We start from the raw sequence: 18,110 nt of genomic DNA on the forward strand, positions 1-18,110 counted from the left end.
CTGCCTGTTAGTAAATATTTTGTGTTTTTGTAATTGTAAAGTAAGTTGTAACGCACATGTGTAAATGATAAACTGATAAACTGAGGCAGAAAATATTTAAAATTGCACCTGTTTTTCTTGAGACATTTCAAGTTGTCCATGTTATTCAGGTTTTTAAGGAAACTTTATAGATGTAAACATTGAGATAACTTAATTTTACTTTTGTCACTGTTATTATTTTACTGGCCCGGCCCACTTGAGATCTTACTGGGGAGAATGTGGCCCCTGAACTAAATGAGTTTGACACCCCTGTGATAGAACATAACATATATCCAACCAACCTATAGTGTTGAAAATAAAGATATTGAAAATACGAATCCATTCTGTAAACGAGACTCAGAAACACTTATTCATTTATTCTGTTATTGAACTTATTTTCTTTCTTTTTGGGCCCATCTGACAAATGACATCTTTTCCTAAATTAACCAGCTCCACTGAAATGACATAAGAAAGTAGTTACACATTTGGACTGCACAGAGTGGGAAAAATCCTTTATAATCAGACTTTTTAATTTAGTAGGGAAATTTCATAGTTATAAATTTCTTTTTTTAAAAAGTTCCAAACTTAAAATCGTCATTGATGAATCCAAAGTTTATTTTAATACATTTTCCCTGATAAACTAAAAAAACTAACAAACATTAGAATGCACCAAGAATGCACCAAGAATGCACCAACTGTTGTCTTTTTGTTGTATTTTTAATATTGTCTGTAATGTTTGATTTTCTCGTTGTGGTTTGTTAATAAAGTTTATTTTAAAAAAAAAACTAGTTTTAATTAATTTCAGAGACAGACATAATACAAAACATATGGAAGACAAACGAAAATAAACAACAACAACAACAACAACAACAATAATAATAATAATAATAATAATAATAATAATAATAAACAATACACAAACAAAAAATCAAATAATAGAAAAAAAAACAACTGTTGTGCCTGAAAGGTAAAACTAGAGGATAAGTATCATGAAAAATTTCTCTATTCAAACAAAACTGGGTCGTTTAAAGGGATAAAATATGTTGCATTATGAAGATTTTATTACCAAATAATTTTTCCCTATAAAAAATTGAACTAAATATAAAATACTTCATAAGCATCATTAATAAACAGAGAAATTCCAAAACAATCAATACAACTAATCAGGAGCCATTTACAATAGAAAATAGTTTTAGAATTGAACCATAATTCTTTATTAACCCTCAGAGCTCCAAGGGTTTTCCCTCCGTTTTGACAGACTTTACTAAATTCATCTTTTTAAGGGACTTGAACACAACACGATACACCAGTGTTTTACATCTGAATGTTCAGGACAGTCTGAGCTTCATGGAACTGAGGCCTGTTTCTGTCCCTGTTCAAAAATAGGCTTCAGTTACATAATTTATATTCATAAGAGAATCTGAAGTCAGATGAATGAAAATGTTCAAATCTGTGGTGAAAACACACCTTCACTCATGTGGACGAAGTGTTTTGGTGTTAAAATAATAATGATAATAAAGTCTGAGCTTCACAAAAGTAGTGAAATATGTGATTCAAATAACAGGTAAGTGTAGATAAATGTCTAATTGTGTTCATTTTTGATAGAACATTAATTTGCTCACTGTCCCGCCTAGTTTTCCTTGATTATTTTGTTTATTTTCATTGTAATTTTGTTCATTTTCATTAAAGTTTGTTCCTTTTTGATTTATGTTTTACAAAGTCTTAGCTCCACAAAAGTAGTAGAATATACAAATAAAATAATAGATAATGTAAGGTGTAGAAATCAGGTCTAAAATGACATGCTATACCATTATTTTGTGTCATTAATGTTGTCTGTCCTTTTATTTTCACATTGTTGATCACACTGTTCTGAATGTGGAACCTGAACTAAAATGATTTTAACATCCTTAAGTGCTAATATTTTCAGTGTAATTTTTGCATTTCACAACTTCACTGAAATGAGCAGGACTGGACCCTTCTGGAGGCCCAGTTTTGGTCCACGGGCCATATGTTGGACACCCCTGTTTTCATTTATTTCACTGTTAAATTGATAGTTACTTGTTCTCTGACGTTCTATCATTAATAGTTACTGTGAGCTGGATCTACATGGTTCATTCTGCCTCTTAGGTAGAAAATGATGGAACACGAAGAAAAAAAAAAACAAGAAAATTGGGACTCAGTTCAATGCTGTTATTATATAAAATAAAGTTAAAATAAGGCTGAAAAAACAAGTGGTTCCAGATACAACAAACCCCGCCCCTCACACATATTGGAGCTTTTTTTTTGCATCCATCCAGTCATCATGTCTGTGTGTGTGTGCTGATGTCATCATATCAACTGCCTCTATATATGTGCCAAGTTTGGAAGTGAATTGAAACAAAATTGATGTTTTTAGAGACATTTGAAATTTCGCCATTATAAGCAAACGGGGGAAAAAAAAATAAAAATTCATAAAAATTTGAACTTTGACCAACTTTTCTCAAAATGTAATGACACTGGCAATCTATGAACAAAATTTAGTATGAATTCAACCAATAGTTTTGCTGCTACAGACATGTGAAAGTCGGCCATTATAAGTAAATGGGGGGGAAAAAAGAGTTAAAATTCATAAAAAATTGAAACTTTGACCTATTTTTTCCCAAAATGTAATAACTATTCTGAGTCACTGGCAACATATAAACCCAGTTTGGTATGAATAAACTAAGAGTTTTGCTGCTAAAGTGTTAACAAACAAACCAACTGAACAAACCACAATAGCCCTTGCCTGCCCTTGGGGCGGGGGGGGGGGGGGGGGTAATGGAAAAAGTTGGATGGCACTGGCATCCAGACAGAAACAGAAAACCAAAACAAGACAAGGAAAGCACTCTCAGAGAGTGCAGACCTCTGCCAAGACAGATCTGCCCCCCCTCCCCAGTGTTTGTTTGTTAGCAAGATAACTCAGAAAGTTTGGACGGATTTTCAGGAAATTTTTTCAGGAAATGTTGATACTGGCACAAGGAAGAAATGATTACATTTTGGTGGTGGTGGGGGGTGGGGGGGCCCACTGATCGGCCTTGGCGGAGGTCTGCGCTGTCTTTTCTAGAAAAGTACTCGGAGAGCGCAGACCTCCGCCAAGGCCGATCAGTGGGGCCCCCCCACCCCCACCACCACCAAAATGTAATCATTTCTTCCTTGTGCCAGTATCAACATTTGCTGAAAATTTTGTGAAAATCTGTCCAGAACTTGAGTTATCTTGCTAACAAACAAACACGCACGCAAACACTCAAAGTGATCACAGTACCCCTGGCGGAGGTGATCAGTAAAATGTCTTGTTTTTACAAGTTATTCTAATAAATTTCAGACTTTTTAATTGTAGAATATTTACTCCCATACACTTTGAGCTTCTTTTCTCATAAATGTACGTTAAACCTCAAAAACAGTATTTTTTCCTTGACATTCACAGGCTTTATTCTCAGATCACATCCATATTTTCTCCATGAATGTACTTCTCTAAATAGCGCCCTCCGTTCTCTTTATCAATTTATTATTGCACTTTTTAATCCTTTAATCCATCCAGTGTCATAGAGGACTTCTAACAAAGCATGTTCTGGTAGAAATGGACTCACTGTAATGATAATAAAATCTACTATAAACTAAAAATCTAATGCATACAAAGCTTATGATGAGGGTCAGTGAAATTCTAACTATATGACAGGTTTCAGAAATATGAAGTGTTTTAATGTGAATGGGCTCGACCCCATTAGAACAGACTCCACCTAATTCTAGTGAGAGTCAATACTGATGCATTTTAACTTTGATTTACGAGAGGATCATACTTACACTGAAAATTAAAGATAATGAGAATAATGTCAGTCTTTGGAGAATAAAGTCTTAAAGGCAGAAAAAAGTGAGATTAACTGTCTGACAATGTGTTAAGAAAAGAAGAAGAGCTTCATCTTAAATTACATTTTAGTGCTTTACAAATATGGACTTGGATTCAGGTCAAACTCCCAGCGTTCACATGTGAAATTGATCATCGTATTCTTTTTTTTTTTTACTTTTCTCCATCTTTATTATTGAAATATTATGACTCTGTTCCTGAAGTTGGTCTATTTTTTTCATCCTCCTTCATATTAATCAACGTTTCAACATTTAAAGAAATGAATAAGACGATGACGGAGATGCCTCCTACAGCAAATCATCAAACTTTATTTCCTGCACATTTAAAAGCAAATAAAGTAAAAGCTCGTATCGGTGAATGACAGCCCCATCTTTAGAAAAAAACAAAACAAAAAAACAAAACCCCGGATGACGTTGGTTCACGTCTGTGAAATGGCCTCGGATCTGGATCGCTCAAATCCAGGCTGAGGTCAGTCACACCACAAAAGTTTACATGACAACTCTGCAGTCCCACAAAAAAAGGGTTTCAGGCCTGCAGAGTGATGCCCCCCTAGTGGTAAAACCAAGAAATACAGTATACAAACCCACCCACATGTATGCCTGATCTGTCACTCAAATAAATTAGCTTTTTTGCTTTCACTGTCTGCATCCATATCAGCCAGTATTTACACCAGTGCTTCGGCCAGTTCAAAATTTACAATCAAAAAACAACAAAAATATATATAAACCTATCGATGTGTGAATGATTTGATTTTTGAGGAGCTGCTTCAGGATAGAGTGTCCAAACCCCGGCACAGAACGAGTTCATTTCCTGTTTTTATGAAGATGAACGATCCAATGTTGACCCATCGTTTAACAGGTTTATAAATGGAGGGCGTCGGGGTTAAAGGGCGGGTTTCATCCATGATTTGATCGTCTGTCGACTCCACGCTCTCATCCGCAGATCTGAGCGTAACGGGTGAATCTAAACCTAAAAAAAAAAAAACACTCGTTACGCCCGTTTGGAACCGTTCAACTGCCAAAATTCAGAAATCAGACTTTCAAAAAAAAAAAAAAAAAAGGAAAGGAACAGTCTCAGCGCATCTTCAAAGTGTCACGTCAAATCTAAATTTTCTGGTTAGATCTTTATCTGCTGAAGTTTTATGAGAAAGGACGGCGCAGAGCACCTGCAGTTTGACAGAATAAAACAAAACCTAGTGCGTGAAAACTGGAGATCTGTAGAGTTAAAGAAGCACAAAATAACAAATTAAAAAAAACTCGAGACGCTGCCTTTGTCACCGTCCGACTCCAGAGTAAAACTGCTGCGTCTCATGATCCTCGCCGAACTCGTCTATGAAATGTCCCAACATTCACAAATCTCAGCCTCATTATAATCCATTGTTTTGTCCAAACAGCAGCTGTTCACGTCACAGAAGACTCAGGAAAGAAAAGTATGTTTGACAATTAAGACCGAGGATATTTCAGACATTTTAATCGCTCTGATGAATCAAAGAGTTAGAGTTTTTTGTCGAACAAAAACAGAACCAGGGCTTTCCAACTCATTTTAGTTCAGGTTCCACCATTCAGACCAGTGTGATCTCAAACAGGTCAGACCAGTAAATTAATAGCAGATTTACTTATACATAATGGCACCTTCAAGTTTTTCTCTTTATTTTAGTGCAACAATAAAACTGACATCATGAAAATGCTTACAACTACAAACCGTCCTTTTAAAAAATGTGATCATCATTTCTTGAAAATAATTTCAATTTAACAATATTACGTCTCAGTTCATCATTACGTATGTGCATTATAACATAGATCACAGCGGATCTACAAATACACAAAACATGCATTAACAGGTGAGATATTGATCAATTATACTTCTCTTAACACATTTCAGGTTGTTTCTTATTTATTCAGCTTTTTCACATTGTGTGAAAGGATAGTTTAAATGTCAATATTTTCATGGAATTTTACACTAAAACAAATAACATTTGGAGGTTTTTGATATTTACAGACTATTATTAGAGTATTTTACTGGTCCGATCCACTTTAGATCACATTGGTCTGTATGTGGAACCAGAACTAATGCGTTTCACATCCTGGATTGTTAATGTCTTCAGTGTAAATTCTGGTCGAGGCTGGATTGGACCCTTTGGAGGTCCGGTTTTGGCCCGTGGGCCGTATGTTTGACACCCCTGATTTAAACCAAAAAAAAAAAACCTGTGGGGTGCGAATGTCCTTTTGAAGGCCAACACACCTGCGCCCCGGGGTGAACCTTCCACGTGCCCTCGTGTGGACAGCGTCAGAAAACAGTAATAAAACGGGCTTAGCGACAGTGTGACGGACAGTGTTGAAGCTGAAAGTAGAGAGCGAGCCGTCGCTGTGCTTGGCACTGGGTAAAGTTGTGAGGAGGGAGGCCGGGTGCGCTCGTTCCACGCTCACGGCCCTGCTACGCATAGACGGGCGGGGTGAAGGTCGGGCGTTGGGCGGCGTGGTCGGGGCGCCCGTCACTCGTCCGAGCCGGCCCGACGAGCGTCTGGATCCTTTTGCGAGGGGATCGTCTCGGAGAGGCCTTGTCTGGAAGAGAGAGACATCAGTGTGAATAAAGATTCTGCTGTAAACACCATAACCACATTCTGTCTGAGAGGACGGGACACTGGGCTGGGACGGGTTGGACCGTTCACGGTAACTACCAGGGTGAGGGTTTAGAAGGAACGTCTGAAGTTCTGCCAAAGAAACCAATGTGTTGGACTATAGAGATATGAAGAACAAAACTGAGCAAGAGCCAAAAATGGAAAAAAACAGAAGACAATTATTTATAAAAAAAAACAAAACAAAACTGAGCAAGAAGAGCCAAAATGGAAAAAACAGAAGACATTATTTATAAAAAAAAACAAACAAAACTGAGCAAGAAGAGCCAAAATGGAAAAAACAGAAGACAATTATTTAAAAAAAACAAAACAAAACTGAGCAAGAAGAGCCAAAAATGGAAAAAACAGAAGACAATTTATGAAAAAATAAGAACAAACTGAGCAAGAAGAGCCAAAAATGGAAAACAAAAAAAAACAGAAGACAATTATCTATTAAAAAAAACAAAACAAAACTGAGCAAGACGAGCCAAAATGGAAAAAAAACAGAAGACAATTATTATAAAAAAAAAGAACAAAACTGAGCAAGAAGAGCCAAAAATGGAAAAAACAGAAGACAATTATTTATAAAAAAAAACAAAACAAAACTGAGCAAGAAGAGCCAAAAATGGAAAAAAAACAGCAGACAATTATTTATAAAAAAAAACAAAACAAAATGAGCAAGAAGAGCCAAAAATGGAAAAAACAGAAGACAATTTATGAAAAAAATAAGAACAAAACGACAAGAAGAGCCAAAAATGGAAAAAAAACAGAAGACAATGATCTATTAAAAAAAAACAAAACAAAACTGAGCAAGAAGAGCCAAAAATGGAAAAAACAGAAGACAATTATCTACAAAAAAGAACAAAACTGAGGCAAGAAGAGCCAAAATGGAAAAAAACAGAAGACAATTATTTATAAAAAAAAATAACAAAACTGAGCAAGAGCCAAAATGGAAAAAACAGAAGACAATTATCTATTTAAAAAAAAAAACAAAACTGAGCAAGAAGAGCCAAAAATGGAAAAAACAGAAGACAATTATTTATATAAAAAAAAAAAACAAAACTGAGCAAGAAGAGCCAAAAATGGAAAAAAAACAGGCAGACACAATTATCTAGTTAAAAAACCAAAACAAAACTGAGCAAGAAGAGCCCAAAAATGGAAAAAACACAGAAGACAATTATCTATTAAAAAAAACAAAACCAAAACTGAGCAAGAAGAGCCAAAAATGAAAAAACAGAAGACAATTATTTATAAAAAAAAAAAAATAACAAAACTGAGCAAGAAGAGCCAAAAATGGAAAAAACAGAAGACAATTATTTATAAAAAAAAATAACAAAACTGAGCAAGAAGAGCCAAAAATGGAAAAAAACAGAAGACAATTTATGAAAAAAATAAGAACCAAACTTGAGCCAGAAGAGCCAAAAAATGGAAAAAAAACAGAAGACAATATCTATTAAAACAAAACAAAACAAAACTGAGCAAGAAGAGCCAAAATGGAAAAAACAGAAGACAATTATTTAATAAAAAAAAAACGAACAAAAATGAGCAAGAAGAGCCAAAAAATGGAAAAAACAGAAGGACAATTATTTATAAAAAAACAAAAAAAGAACAAAACTGAGCAGAAGAGCCAAAAATGGAAAAAACAGAAGACAATATTTATAAAGCGAACAAAAACTGAGTAAAAGCCAAAAATGGAAAAAACAGGAAGACATTTATAAAAAAGAACAAAAACTGAGCAAGAAGAGCCAAAAATGGAAAAAACAGAAGACAATTACAAAAAAGAAACAAAAAACTGAGCGAGAGCCAAAAACGGACACAATTATTTAAAAAAGTCAAAAAAAACTGAGCAAGAAGAGCCAAAAATTGAAAAAACGAACACGGTTATTAAAAAAAAAAAAAAAAACTGAACGCAATAATTTCAAAACGGACCAAAAATGAACAAAACAATAAAATGAACAAAATCATTTAAACAAATTAAAACTTAGCAAAATGATGAATAAAAAAACAAAAATGAACAAATTAACAAATTGATGAAAAAAAAAGAAAAAAAAGGAAACAATAACATGCAAGAAATGTTGAAATGCTGGAAAATGTGTGTGTGTGTACGTTGAACAGCAGACGTTTTGCAGTGGAAAAACAGAGTGGAAAGTGTTTGTAATGCTTTGGATGTTTTCTGAGCGGTGGTTAACACGAGGAAGCTGTTTTTATCGTCAATGCCAACACCCATCAGCTCTAGACGTTCACTCCAGGAAACGCCCATTCAAAGTGAAAAAACAAGGGTCAAATCAGTCAAAAAAAAAAAGAGGAAAAAAAAAGAAACCTTAGTGAAATCGATATCCTGTATCTTCGAAAGGCTTTATTATGTACAAACATAAAGGAGGTCAAATATCGAACAGCAGGGCTTTATTTTATTGTCTTTGAGAGGAAGTTCACTTCAGAAATTGACTTTTATTTAAAAATTTAAAAGGGGACTATATATAATATGTCTACTTTCAAATATAAAAAATTACCTAAAATTATCATTAGTGTTCAGAAAAAGAAATGCGAAATTCTGTCAAAGATGCCGATGTATTGGATTACAAACATACATAGTGAATTTATTTCCAGTGACGGGGTGAGGGATTTATGTGACCACTAGAGGGAGTAGTGAGTACTGTGGCCTTGAGTCTGCCCATCACCCCCTGCATTGAAAACTAATGACAAGAAAGTATTAGAATGTGACGAGACCAAAAAACACCAACCAAACCATAACAACTTTTAGAGTCAAAGAAAACAAGTAACAAATGGTATCAGGCACAACAAACCCCGCCCCTCGCGTGTATTGTAGCTTATTTTGTCATCGATCCAGCTGATGTCAGCATATCAACTGCCTCTATATATGTGGAAGTTTGAAGTAAATTGAATCGAAATTGATGTTTTTTATAGACATTTGAAATATTGCTCATTATAAGTAAATGGGAGAAAAACAAGATCTTAAAAATTCATAAAAAATTGACACTTTGACTTTTCCCAAAATGTGGTGACATCTATTCTGGGTTGCTAGCAACCTATAAACCAAATTTCGTATGAATTCAACCAATAGTTTTGGTGCTGTAAACATTTGAAATGTCATTATAAGTAATGGGGGAAAAAAAAAAAAAAGATTTTAAAAATTCATAAAAAAATTTGAAGTCTGACCTTTCTTTTCCCAAAATGTAATCAAATCTATTGTGGTCACTGTCAATCTATAAACCAAATTTGGTATGATTTACTCATTTACTTATAATGGTTGAAATTTGTCGATGCTGACATCAGCTGGATCGATGCCAAAATAAGATACAGCACATGAGAGGGGCGGGGTTTGTTTTGGCCTGTCACCGTTTGTTCTTTAAAAGGTACTTTTGTGGGGATCTAGTGCCCCCTGCTGTTGAACTACAAGCTTAAAAAGTTCAATACATTTTAAGTGTCACTGACAGTATAACTAAAGGAAAAAAAAAAAAAAAAGGCAGCATAAAAAATAGAAGAGTGTCAAACGTCCACACAGGAAGCAGACCTCACCTCTGCGACTCTGCACTGAAGACGCAGGGAAACATGACAGCGAGGAAGGCAGAGAGGGAAAAAGAGAGAAGAGTGAGTGACCCCATGCACCGTGGAGGTTAAAGTTCATTCAGCTGAAGCAGGAAGAGAACAGACACACAAAGGAAAAAACCCCGGCGGCTGATGCTACGAGGCGGTCAGAGCGGCGGGAGGACGGGCGCTACGTACTGATCTGGTTGAGCGTCTCCTGGGGGATCCAGCTCAGGTCCACGTCGTTGTGGCTGGAGGTTCCCATTTCCACCTTTGGAGCAGGACGCCGCCTCTGCACAAACAGGTCAATGCGTTTAGTTTTGATTGGACAAAACTCTGGCGGGTGTTCACCAGGAAAACTAGTTTTATCTGGGATCAAATGAGGCTGATGGGAGGACACAGGCTATCAACAAATTCAAAAGAAACTGATGAGATTTCAACAGAGACTGAAATAAACCAACTAAATGAATGAGCATAGCAACATTTTCCATCAGTTATTTTCACATCCTTTTTTTAACCTTTATTTAACCAGGTTAGTTGAGAACTGATTCTCATTTTCATTAATGACCTGGACATATTTAGACGAACAACCAATCACTCTCACATTCACACCTATGAGTAGAGCTGCACAATATACAGTTTGAGCATCATCGTGATGCACGTGTGCGCAATAGCCACATCGCAGGTCCTGCGATGTAGGAGGCAAATGCACTCTGTGTTCTCATCTAATTTCAAGGGTACCTGTGTCAAAGCATGCAGTGATCCACCAATTGCAAACTTTCTTAATCAGTTTGGAGCAAGTTGCTGGTAACTGAAATATTATTTTAATTTAGATAGCTGAAGTTTCAAGTTTAATCACATATTAGTCAGTAGTTAATGTGTTAAGATAGGATTCCTTTGATTTACTTTGTAAGTTTTTAGGATAGTATGGGTTGGTTGTAACATCTTGGTCAGCACACCAAGCTGACAGATTTATGGACACAGGATGTTGGCACATTTTAAATACACATTCCCACATAGGATTGTTAATCACAGGAGATAAGATGTAAACACACTGTCAGTATAGGGTTTTACATAGAGTAGAGGTATCCCATCGTCTTAACTTAACCTCCTGAGACCCAGGAAAGTACTTTTTTTTAAAACATTAAAGAATTGCCTTGATTGGACACAGCATAATGCAATGCTTTTTTTTCAGATGATTTTTGTCTTTTTTATTCAGTGTCCTTTGCAGTAGACAGTTTTTTTTTCTTTTCTTTTTTTTTTTTTTTTTTTTTTTTTAAAGCTGTGAAATTCTTGTCCCCTACAGAGGACAAAAATGCATTGCTGGGTGTCAGGAGGTTAAGAGTCAGATGACACCAACCCATTTTTGTGACCCAACCCACTTAGCCCACAAGGGGTCGGCCCGTAGTTTGAAGATCAGTTTACAAGGATTATAAAGTGATGAGCGTTGGAATGTCTAGATCCATTTCCTCCTTGGTGTGGATCCTTAGTGCTAAGTAATGCTTTGTTTGAGATCAGACCAAGTCAAAATACATTTATAAAAAGGAGACCTAGGCGAGTCCGGACTTATTCTTAGAGCTTCCAACAAAAGAACATGCTAACATAACAATATTGAAAAATGAGCAACGAATAAGAGAAAATCACGGTAAACGAAGACTTGGTACCAAAAAGAAAAGCAATGTCATTTATCTGAAATTATTTCAGCTACAAGAAGGACAATTCTGAAAAATGTGTTCTGTGTCGACAGTGCCTTCCACCTGTTGACGCAACGAGAGGAAATACACCTAATTAGTTTGGCCATTTATGTTGGCACCATACAGCGTTATATCCTCCTGAGTAGTTTTTCATATCGCAGGGTTAAAAAATAAATAAATAAATAAAATTGCAATGTCAGTTTTTCCCCAATATTGTGCAGCCCTACCTATGGCTAATTTAAGTTAACCAACTGACCTATTGGTTCACTTCAAACACTCAGAGAACTGCACAAGCTTCCATTATAAACAGTTTTATAGACAGTAATAACACCCAAAGCTGTGAACTAACAACTAAAGAAAATATACAGAGGTGCAAACTCATCATGGGTCTGGGGTTATGGACATTCGGTCAATTTCTGCATCAGGATAAAGGCCAAAAAAACCCCAACAACTATAAACCATTTTAATCTCAAAATGGGATCTTTCTTCCCTAAATATTACGTTCCAAGTCATTTCTAAAACCTCAGATTATTTGACTTCAAGTCCACAAAAACAGCCTTTGTTTTTTCAACATCAGACCACCTGACAGACTTCAGAAAGTGCAACAAATACGCTGATAATTTTCTGATTCAGTGCATATTTGTCCACTTTTAACATTTATTTTTAACACAATTACAATCGTTGGAGGTTTAAATGACTGAGTGTTTAAGCTGAGAATGTAGACAAAAACAGAACATCTTCATTACTCCGTAATAACAGATAAACTATAGATGTGCAAAACTGTTGTTGTCAAATAAATAACTCACGACACTGATCACTTTTTCCACCGTCAGAACTGCCATTGAATACAAAAAGTGCACACTGAACAGATTATTTGTGGTTATTGTACCTTTCTGGATTCCAGGAGCTGATGAAGGCCGACGATGACGAGCAGCCCGAGGCCAGACAGGAAGACGTACATGAAGATCCTGAGAGAGGACGAAAGACCAGGAGAGGGAAAACGAGACGGAATGAGATCAAACAAATGAGTGGACGGGTGATAACTCATGTCAAAGGGAATGTCAGGCGCTTACGTCTCTCCGTCGAGTCCGTCCTCTTTCTCGGTGATGGTGACGGTCTGGTTAAAAACGGCGTCCTGGAAAACATTTCCCTACAGAGCAAAAGGACAAAAACAAAAAAAAATTATCATCAGAAGAACACAGAGAAGAGGCTGAAAGAAAAGAGGATAAATGACAGAAGGAGGTATGGAACCATGGGAGTGACGGGAGCAGACACTCACGCTGCCGTCCTTGTAGTTGAGGTTGACAACGAGTCCGAAGGGCCGCCCCCCCATGGGCTCGGCGGGGACAAAGGAGTACTCGAAGGTGGCCTGTCTGCTGGGAGGAACCACGGTGCTGAGCTGCAGTGCCGTGAAGTTCTGGATGTAGAACTGGTAATCCTGAAGGAGGCACAAGGATGGCGTTTCATTCAAAGCAGTCGACCCTGACATTCCATTGCACATTTATTTCATTCCATTGTACAGTGGAACCTTCGCAGTATGAGTGTAGTTCGTTCCATGACCATGTTTGGAATGCGATTTACTTGTTTAACAAGTCAAACCAAATATTCCCCATTGAAATGAAATGAAATAATTAATCGGTTCCAGCCCCCAAAAACAGGACCAACGTTCCCGTATCTCACCACTATGTTCTATCTGAATCCTCAGTTAAATTTGTGAGGTTGTCGGGTTCTCTTCTATGTTCCAGTCCTGTGGTCTGGATGCAAGAGATCAATCTCCCAATAGAAGTGGGTGGTACTTTCACTGGAGGAGAACTCATCTCATTCAATTTAAGTCCATATATGACTTCTATCAGTGATCAACTATATTGATATCTGGAACCATTTACATGATATAAACCATCAGAATATGGACTGTTTTAGGTAAAGGCACATTTTTAATATTTTAAAAATTCATCAAAAATGTCAAAAATATCTATCTGCCAATGAGCTAAAAACCACTCAAAAGTCCTTTTTAAAAGGTTTTTAAAAACAGAAAAATTGCAGTTAGAAAGAAAACAGCAATTATAAAAACAAATAAATTGGTTTTATTAACTTATTTACCTTCAAGATGAGACAATCTGCATGTGAGGAAGACGCTGGAAGAGGAGGAGGGTTATTCTCTGGAAGGAGAATCTCCTCAAGAATTTCTCTCTTCACTTAATTTGTTCTTTCTGGCCTCACTTTCATTGTTTGCACTTGCAGGTGGTTTCATTATAAACTTATCCAAAGAAATCTGCTTTGTCATTAAATAAAGCAGCTGCACAACCTCACCTTCATTTGTCTGGATGATTTAATTCAGAACCCTCCTCCACTACCAGGGTTCGTACACATTTTTCAAGGTCAAATTCAAGCACCTTTCAAGCACTTTTAAGGGTCATGGTAAAATTTTTCCAGCACATCATCTTATCACTAGGGTCAAATCTATATCTACAGGAATACAATCACTTTTTAAATCACAATAATGTACATCGTATTATGCTATAAACATCTAAAATTATGTTTCATAAGCAAAAAGTTCAGAAATTAAAGAACACAAAGTAGCTTTGGCTTGAGTTAATATTAAAAATAAATAAATCACATCACAGGGTTAGAATTTCAATCACTTAAACTGAAATTTAAGCACTTTCTGACCTTGAAAACACAATAATGAAATTCAAGGATCTCAAGCACCTGTATGAACCCTGACTACTCCCTGTTAATTTCCTGGTACATAGCCTCCTCTGCTACACTGTCCTCCACCTGTTGGAGGAGCACCTGCTCCTACTGCAGATTTACAATTGTATTTACAGACTAAAATTCTCAAAAGCCGCAGCTTGAAAAGCAGATTTCTCATACTACGGTGCACTTGTACTACGTTCCACTGTACTGTATTGTATTCTATTACCTGTGGGTAACGGAAAGAGGCATCCAGAGATTCCACAATGAAGTTCTCTGATCCCTTGTTGGTGAAGCCGAGCAGAAACTTGACGATGTTATTGGCTGGGAAGTCTGGAAACAACACGGAGGTTTATGATACTGCTGAACACACAAAACTCGAAGGAGCCAGATCAGAAATGTGAGCAGGTTTACCTTCTCCTTTCACAAACAGGATGGTGGTGTCGGCGTTAGGAGAAGCCTTCATCTCTCCAACCAGCGCTTCCTCCTCGTCATCTTCTTTTTCTTCTGTCTAGAAAAGTTCACAGAACGACCACATGAGTGTTTGAAGTGACAAAATCGACTTTTCGGGTTCAAGAAACACATTTTCCCTCCGATTTGCATCCACAAAAACAACAAACAGCAGATCTGTGTGGACACTACGAGCCTCATGCTGCAGCAAATGCTGATGACTGTTCTTCAGTGCTCAACTCTGACGTAACTTGCTCACTCACCAGTTCTGCATTTTCATCGTCCTCCACTTCCGCCTCGTCGTCCTCGTCCTCAGCAGTCACATCATCCACTACATCTTCATCCACGGCCTCAGCCTCCTCATCCTCAGTCAGATCCTGAGCAGCCACCACTGGGCCTAAAAGGCAGTGCCAAGAGGAAGACGTTTCACTGAACAAAGGGCATATGATGTCACAGAACAAAACCACTTACTCTATTAATCCTGAGTAAAAGTGCAGATTATTTTACAGAATGAGTGGCGTTCTCTACAGCTGACCTGGGCTTCTACTTCAACACACAGTTTATTGGTTTGTGGCCATATATTTAGTATGAATGTATGTCTGTACCCATTCCTTCACTTTATTCAACATGATTTTAACATGAAATACATAACAGCTTACATCTGGTTGATCTGGCCTAAACATCATGATGATCTTTTGAGATTGAATCATGACCTGTATTAAAATGTTCTCGCCTCTTATTAACTGCAGTCAACTAAGTTACAAGCAAACCATCAGGAGTTCTGCTCTGGTTTCTGGAGGTTTTGTTGCTTTTTGTTGTTGTATCTGACTTGAAACTCTGCATTTTCATACCATTTTGGATCATATTATCACTATATTGACAGTAGGTGGAAGATGGAAACACTAGTCAACATGCTCTTGTACATACAGCTGCAGTGTTTCATTCATTCCATAGACTATTATCAAATGTCACCCATAATCAATCAAAAACATTTCTAAAGTATCTGTGCAAATCAGACTCACTACTGCTGAAGAACCATGCAGTTGGACTTATGGTAATTCCTAATTTCATCAGCTGCAAAAAAAACAAAAACAAAACATTTTACTCAAACCTTGCAAATGAATGCAACTAAACCTGAACACTTTACTGCAGACAATGTCATGGTATCACTATAAAGACACTAACGTAGTGACCTGTGTTAGTGACATCACTGGTACAACCCCATAGGTAAGTGTCATGTTTTCCAGTAATGGACCAATTAGCACTAATGTTCCCTAAAGACAAACATTTTGACAGCACTGATTTATTTTCTTGTCACATGATCTGTATGATACCTCTGCAAAGTAGATCATATGATGATTTATGATTGAAAGATCAACCAGATTGTAATATGACTATATTTTCACCAAGTTGTGCCGTTATGTATGGAACCCTGTTACTCCAGTTAGCCAGAATAAACATTTCATTTTTGTGTGGGAGGAACTAAACTACAGATAAATATGATGGATATCCAGTCCTGCTTTTATCCATTAAAACAGCTCAATGGACCAGATACAAACTAAACCATTGAATGAATCTGCTGAGGTTTGTGTTTATGGTTTCTTGGTAATCACAGATATTCATTATTATAATTTTTTTTGTTTATCATTTCATGTTTAATCATTTCGTTCTCCAACATCTGTTGATGTTTGGGCTGGATTTGTTGGGGGGGGGGGGGGGGGGGGCAGTACTGAAAGGGATACTTCAGCCTCCATTCTAGTTCCAAAGCAATACCAATTTCCCACTTTATCCAAATGAATATTACAAGTCATAGTACAAATGTGTAGTTTTATTTTCTAGTTTTTCTCCCACCGCTGTAGTTTTACAACATAAATTATAACTCTTCTTCATCACGGTTGGATATTGTGATTACTGTAGACAATTTGACTTTCATTTCAGGCAACATGCTCAGTTGACAAGGGAAAATACTCAGACAACTTGGTGGAAAAATATGAAATCACCCTTATGAACTGAAATTAAAGCATCAAGTTGTGACTTGTCTCTTGAATGTTTTACCCAGCACCACTCTGAAAGTATCCCCATTTCTGCAATAGCATCACCTTAAATTCTTCTACCTTAGATTTGTGATTAGGCAAGAACTAAGACTGATATTACTATGACTGAATTACATGTGCAACTCTACCGTTTACCATAACTTGACGTTGGTCATACTGTAGTCAAAGAAAGTGTGAATGGTGTCCAACGACAGCCAATGAAACCAGGCAATTTTCAAAACGGTCAAGTTTGGCACTGAGCCCTTAATAATGTAGACGATTTTAATTTTTACTACATTAATCAGACTGTCCTGATTATTATGCCAAATAGGAATGTCTGCCAAATGGAAGATTTAAGCACCACATGAAGCTGTATCTGAGATCCAGTCTGCAGTGGATTTCTAACGCTGAGTAGCCTAAGATATATACATTTACACCAACTTTGAACTGCAGTGTTTTCAACGTGTAGCTGCTCCTAGAGAATAGATTTTAGCAAATCATTTGATTAAACTTGTTGCTGACAGGCATTTATCACATTAGCCTAGCCTAGCCTATGCGGCTAACAGCTAAGGACACGTCAGTGTAATCCGGAGTATGAAGTGCCGACATGTAGTTTATTGAACTAGAACATACTACAGAAAATTCACATCGGCAGCACAGTACAGTGGCGGAACATGTTGATAAATAGGTCATTTACCTCAGATCTGTGTCTATTTATTAAGATACTTTAAGCTAACTGACACATGTCAAACGGAGAGCGGCCTTCCCGTTTCTCCCAGCTGCTAGCGGCTAACATTAGCATGTTCAAGCTAACCAAACGTCACCGTTTTCTGCCTCGCTGCAGTCAGCGGCAGTTGAACATACTTACCCCTTGTAAGGAGGGTCACAGGGAAAGCTAAGAGGACGAGCAGCAGCAGTTTGGGCAGAAATTTCATCATTTTGGAGCTGAAATCAGTGCGTTCTCATTCAGTGTCGGTCAGTCTGTGTGAGCGCCGCCGAGCCGCTTCCGTTACTACTACTCTACGACGCATGCGCACTTCCAGTTCGTCTTGTTGCGCTCCCATCATCCCTCTGGTGTGAGGCATGTGACCCAGATGGACAGGCGTCTACCCGACAGGCACCTGTCCAGGTTTGGAACAGACTAAAATTAGGAAAAATACAAACCCGCTACAGCACAGGTG

The 18,110-nt window shown here is 37.1% G+C and overlaps 2 protein-coding genes across 2 annotated transcripts in view; both read right to left on the reverse strand.

Moving 5' to 3' along the window:
• The window catches only part of LOC115411077 (sodium channel protein type 5 subunit alpha-like), a 39,112-nt gene extending 38,663 nt beyond the window's left edge, over nt 1-449 (reverse strand). Inside the window, 1 exon segment of the mRNA XM_030123017.1 lies at nt 441-449. Within this exon segment, the coding sequence (XP_029978877.1) occupies nt 441-449 (9 nt within the window).
• A 5,940-nt stretch (nt 450-6,389) lies between these two features.
• On the reverse strand, nt 6,390-17,953 carry LOC115411317 (translocon-associated protein subunit alpha-like). Its single transcript, XM_030123419.1, is given in 11 exon segments — nt 6,390-6,416; nt 6,419-6,459; nt 10,050-10,064; nt 10,257-10,350; nt 12,642-12,720; nt 12,826-12,902; nt 13,032-13,190; nt 14,676-14,779; nt 14,861-14,957; nt 15,160-15,293; nt 17,798-17,953. Coding segments are annotated over 11 exon segments (897 nt in total). The 5' UTR covers nt 17,868-17,953.
• Between the last annotated feature and the right edge of the window lie 157 nt (nt 17,954-18,110).

This window comes from Sphaeramia orbicularis, chromosome 20 (genome assembly GCF_902148855.1).
Source record: "Sphaeramia orbicularis chromosome 20, fSphaOr1.1, whole genome shotgun sequence".
In the NCBI taxonomy this organism is placed as follows: domain Eukaryota; kingdom Metazoa; phylum Chordata; class Actinopteri; order Kurtiformes; family Apogonidae; genus Sphaeramia; species Sphaeramia orbicularis.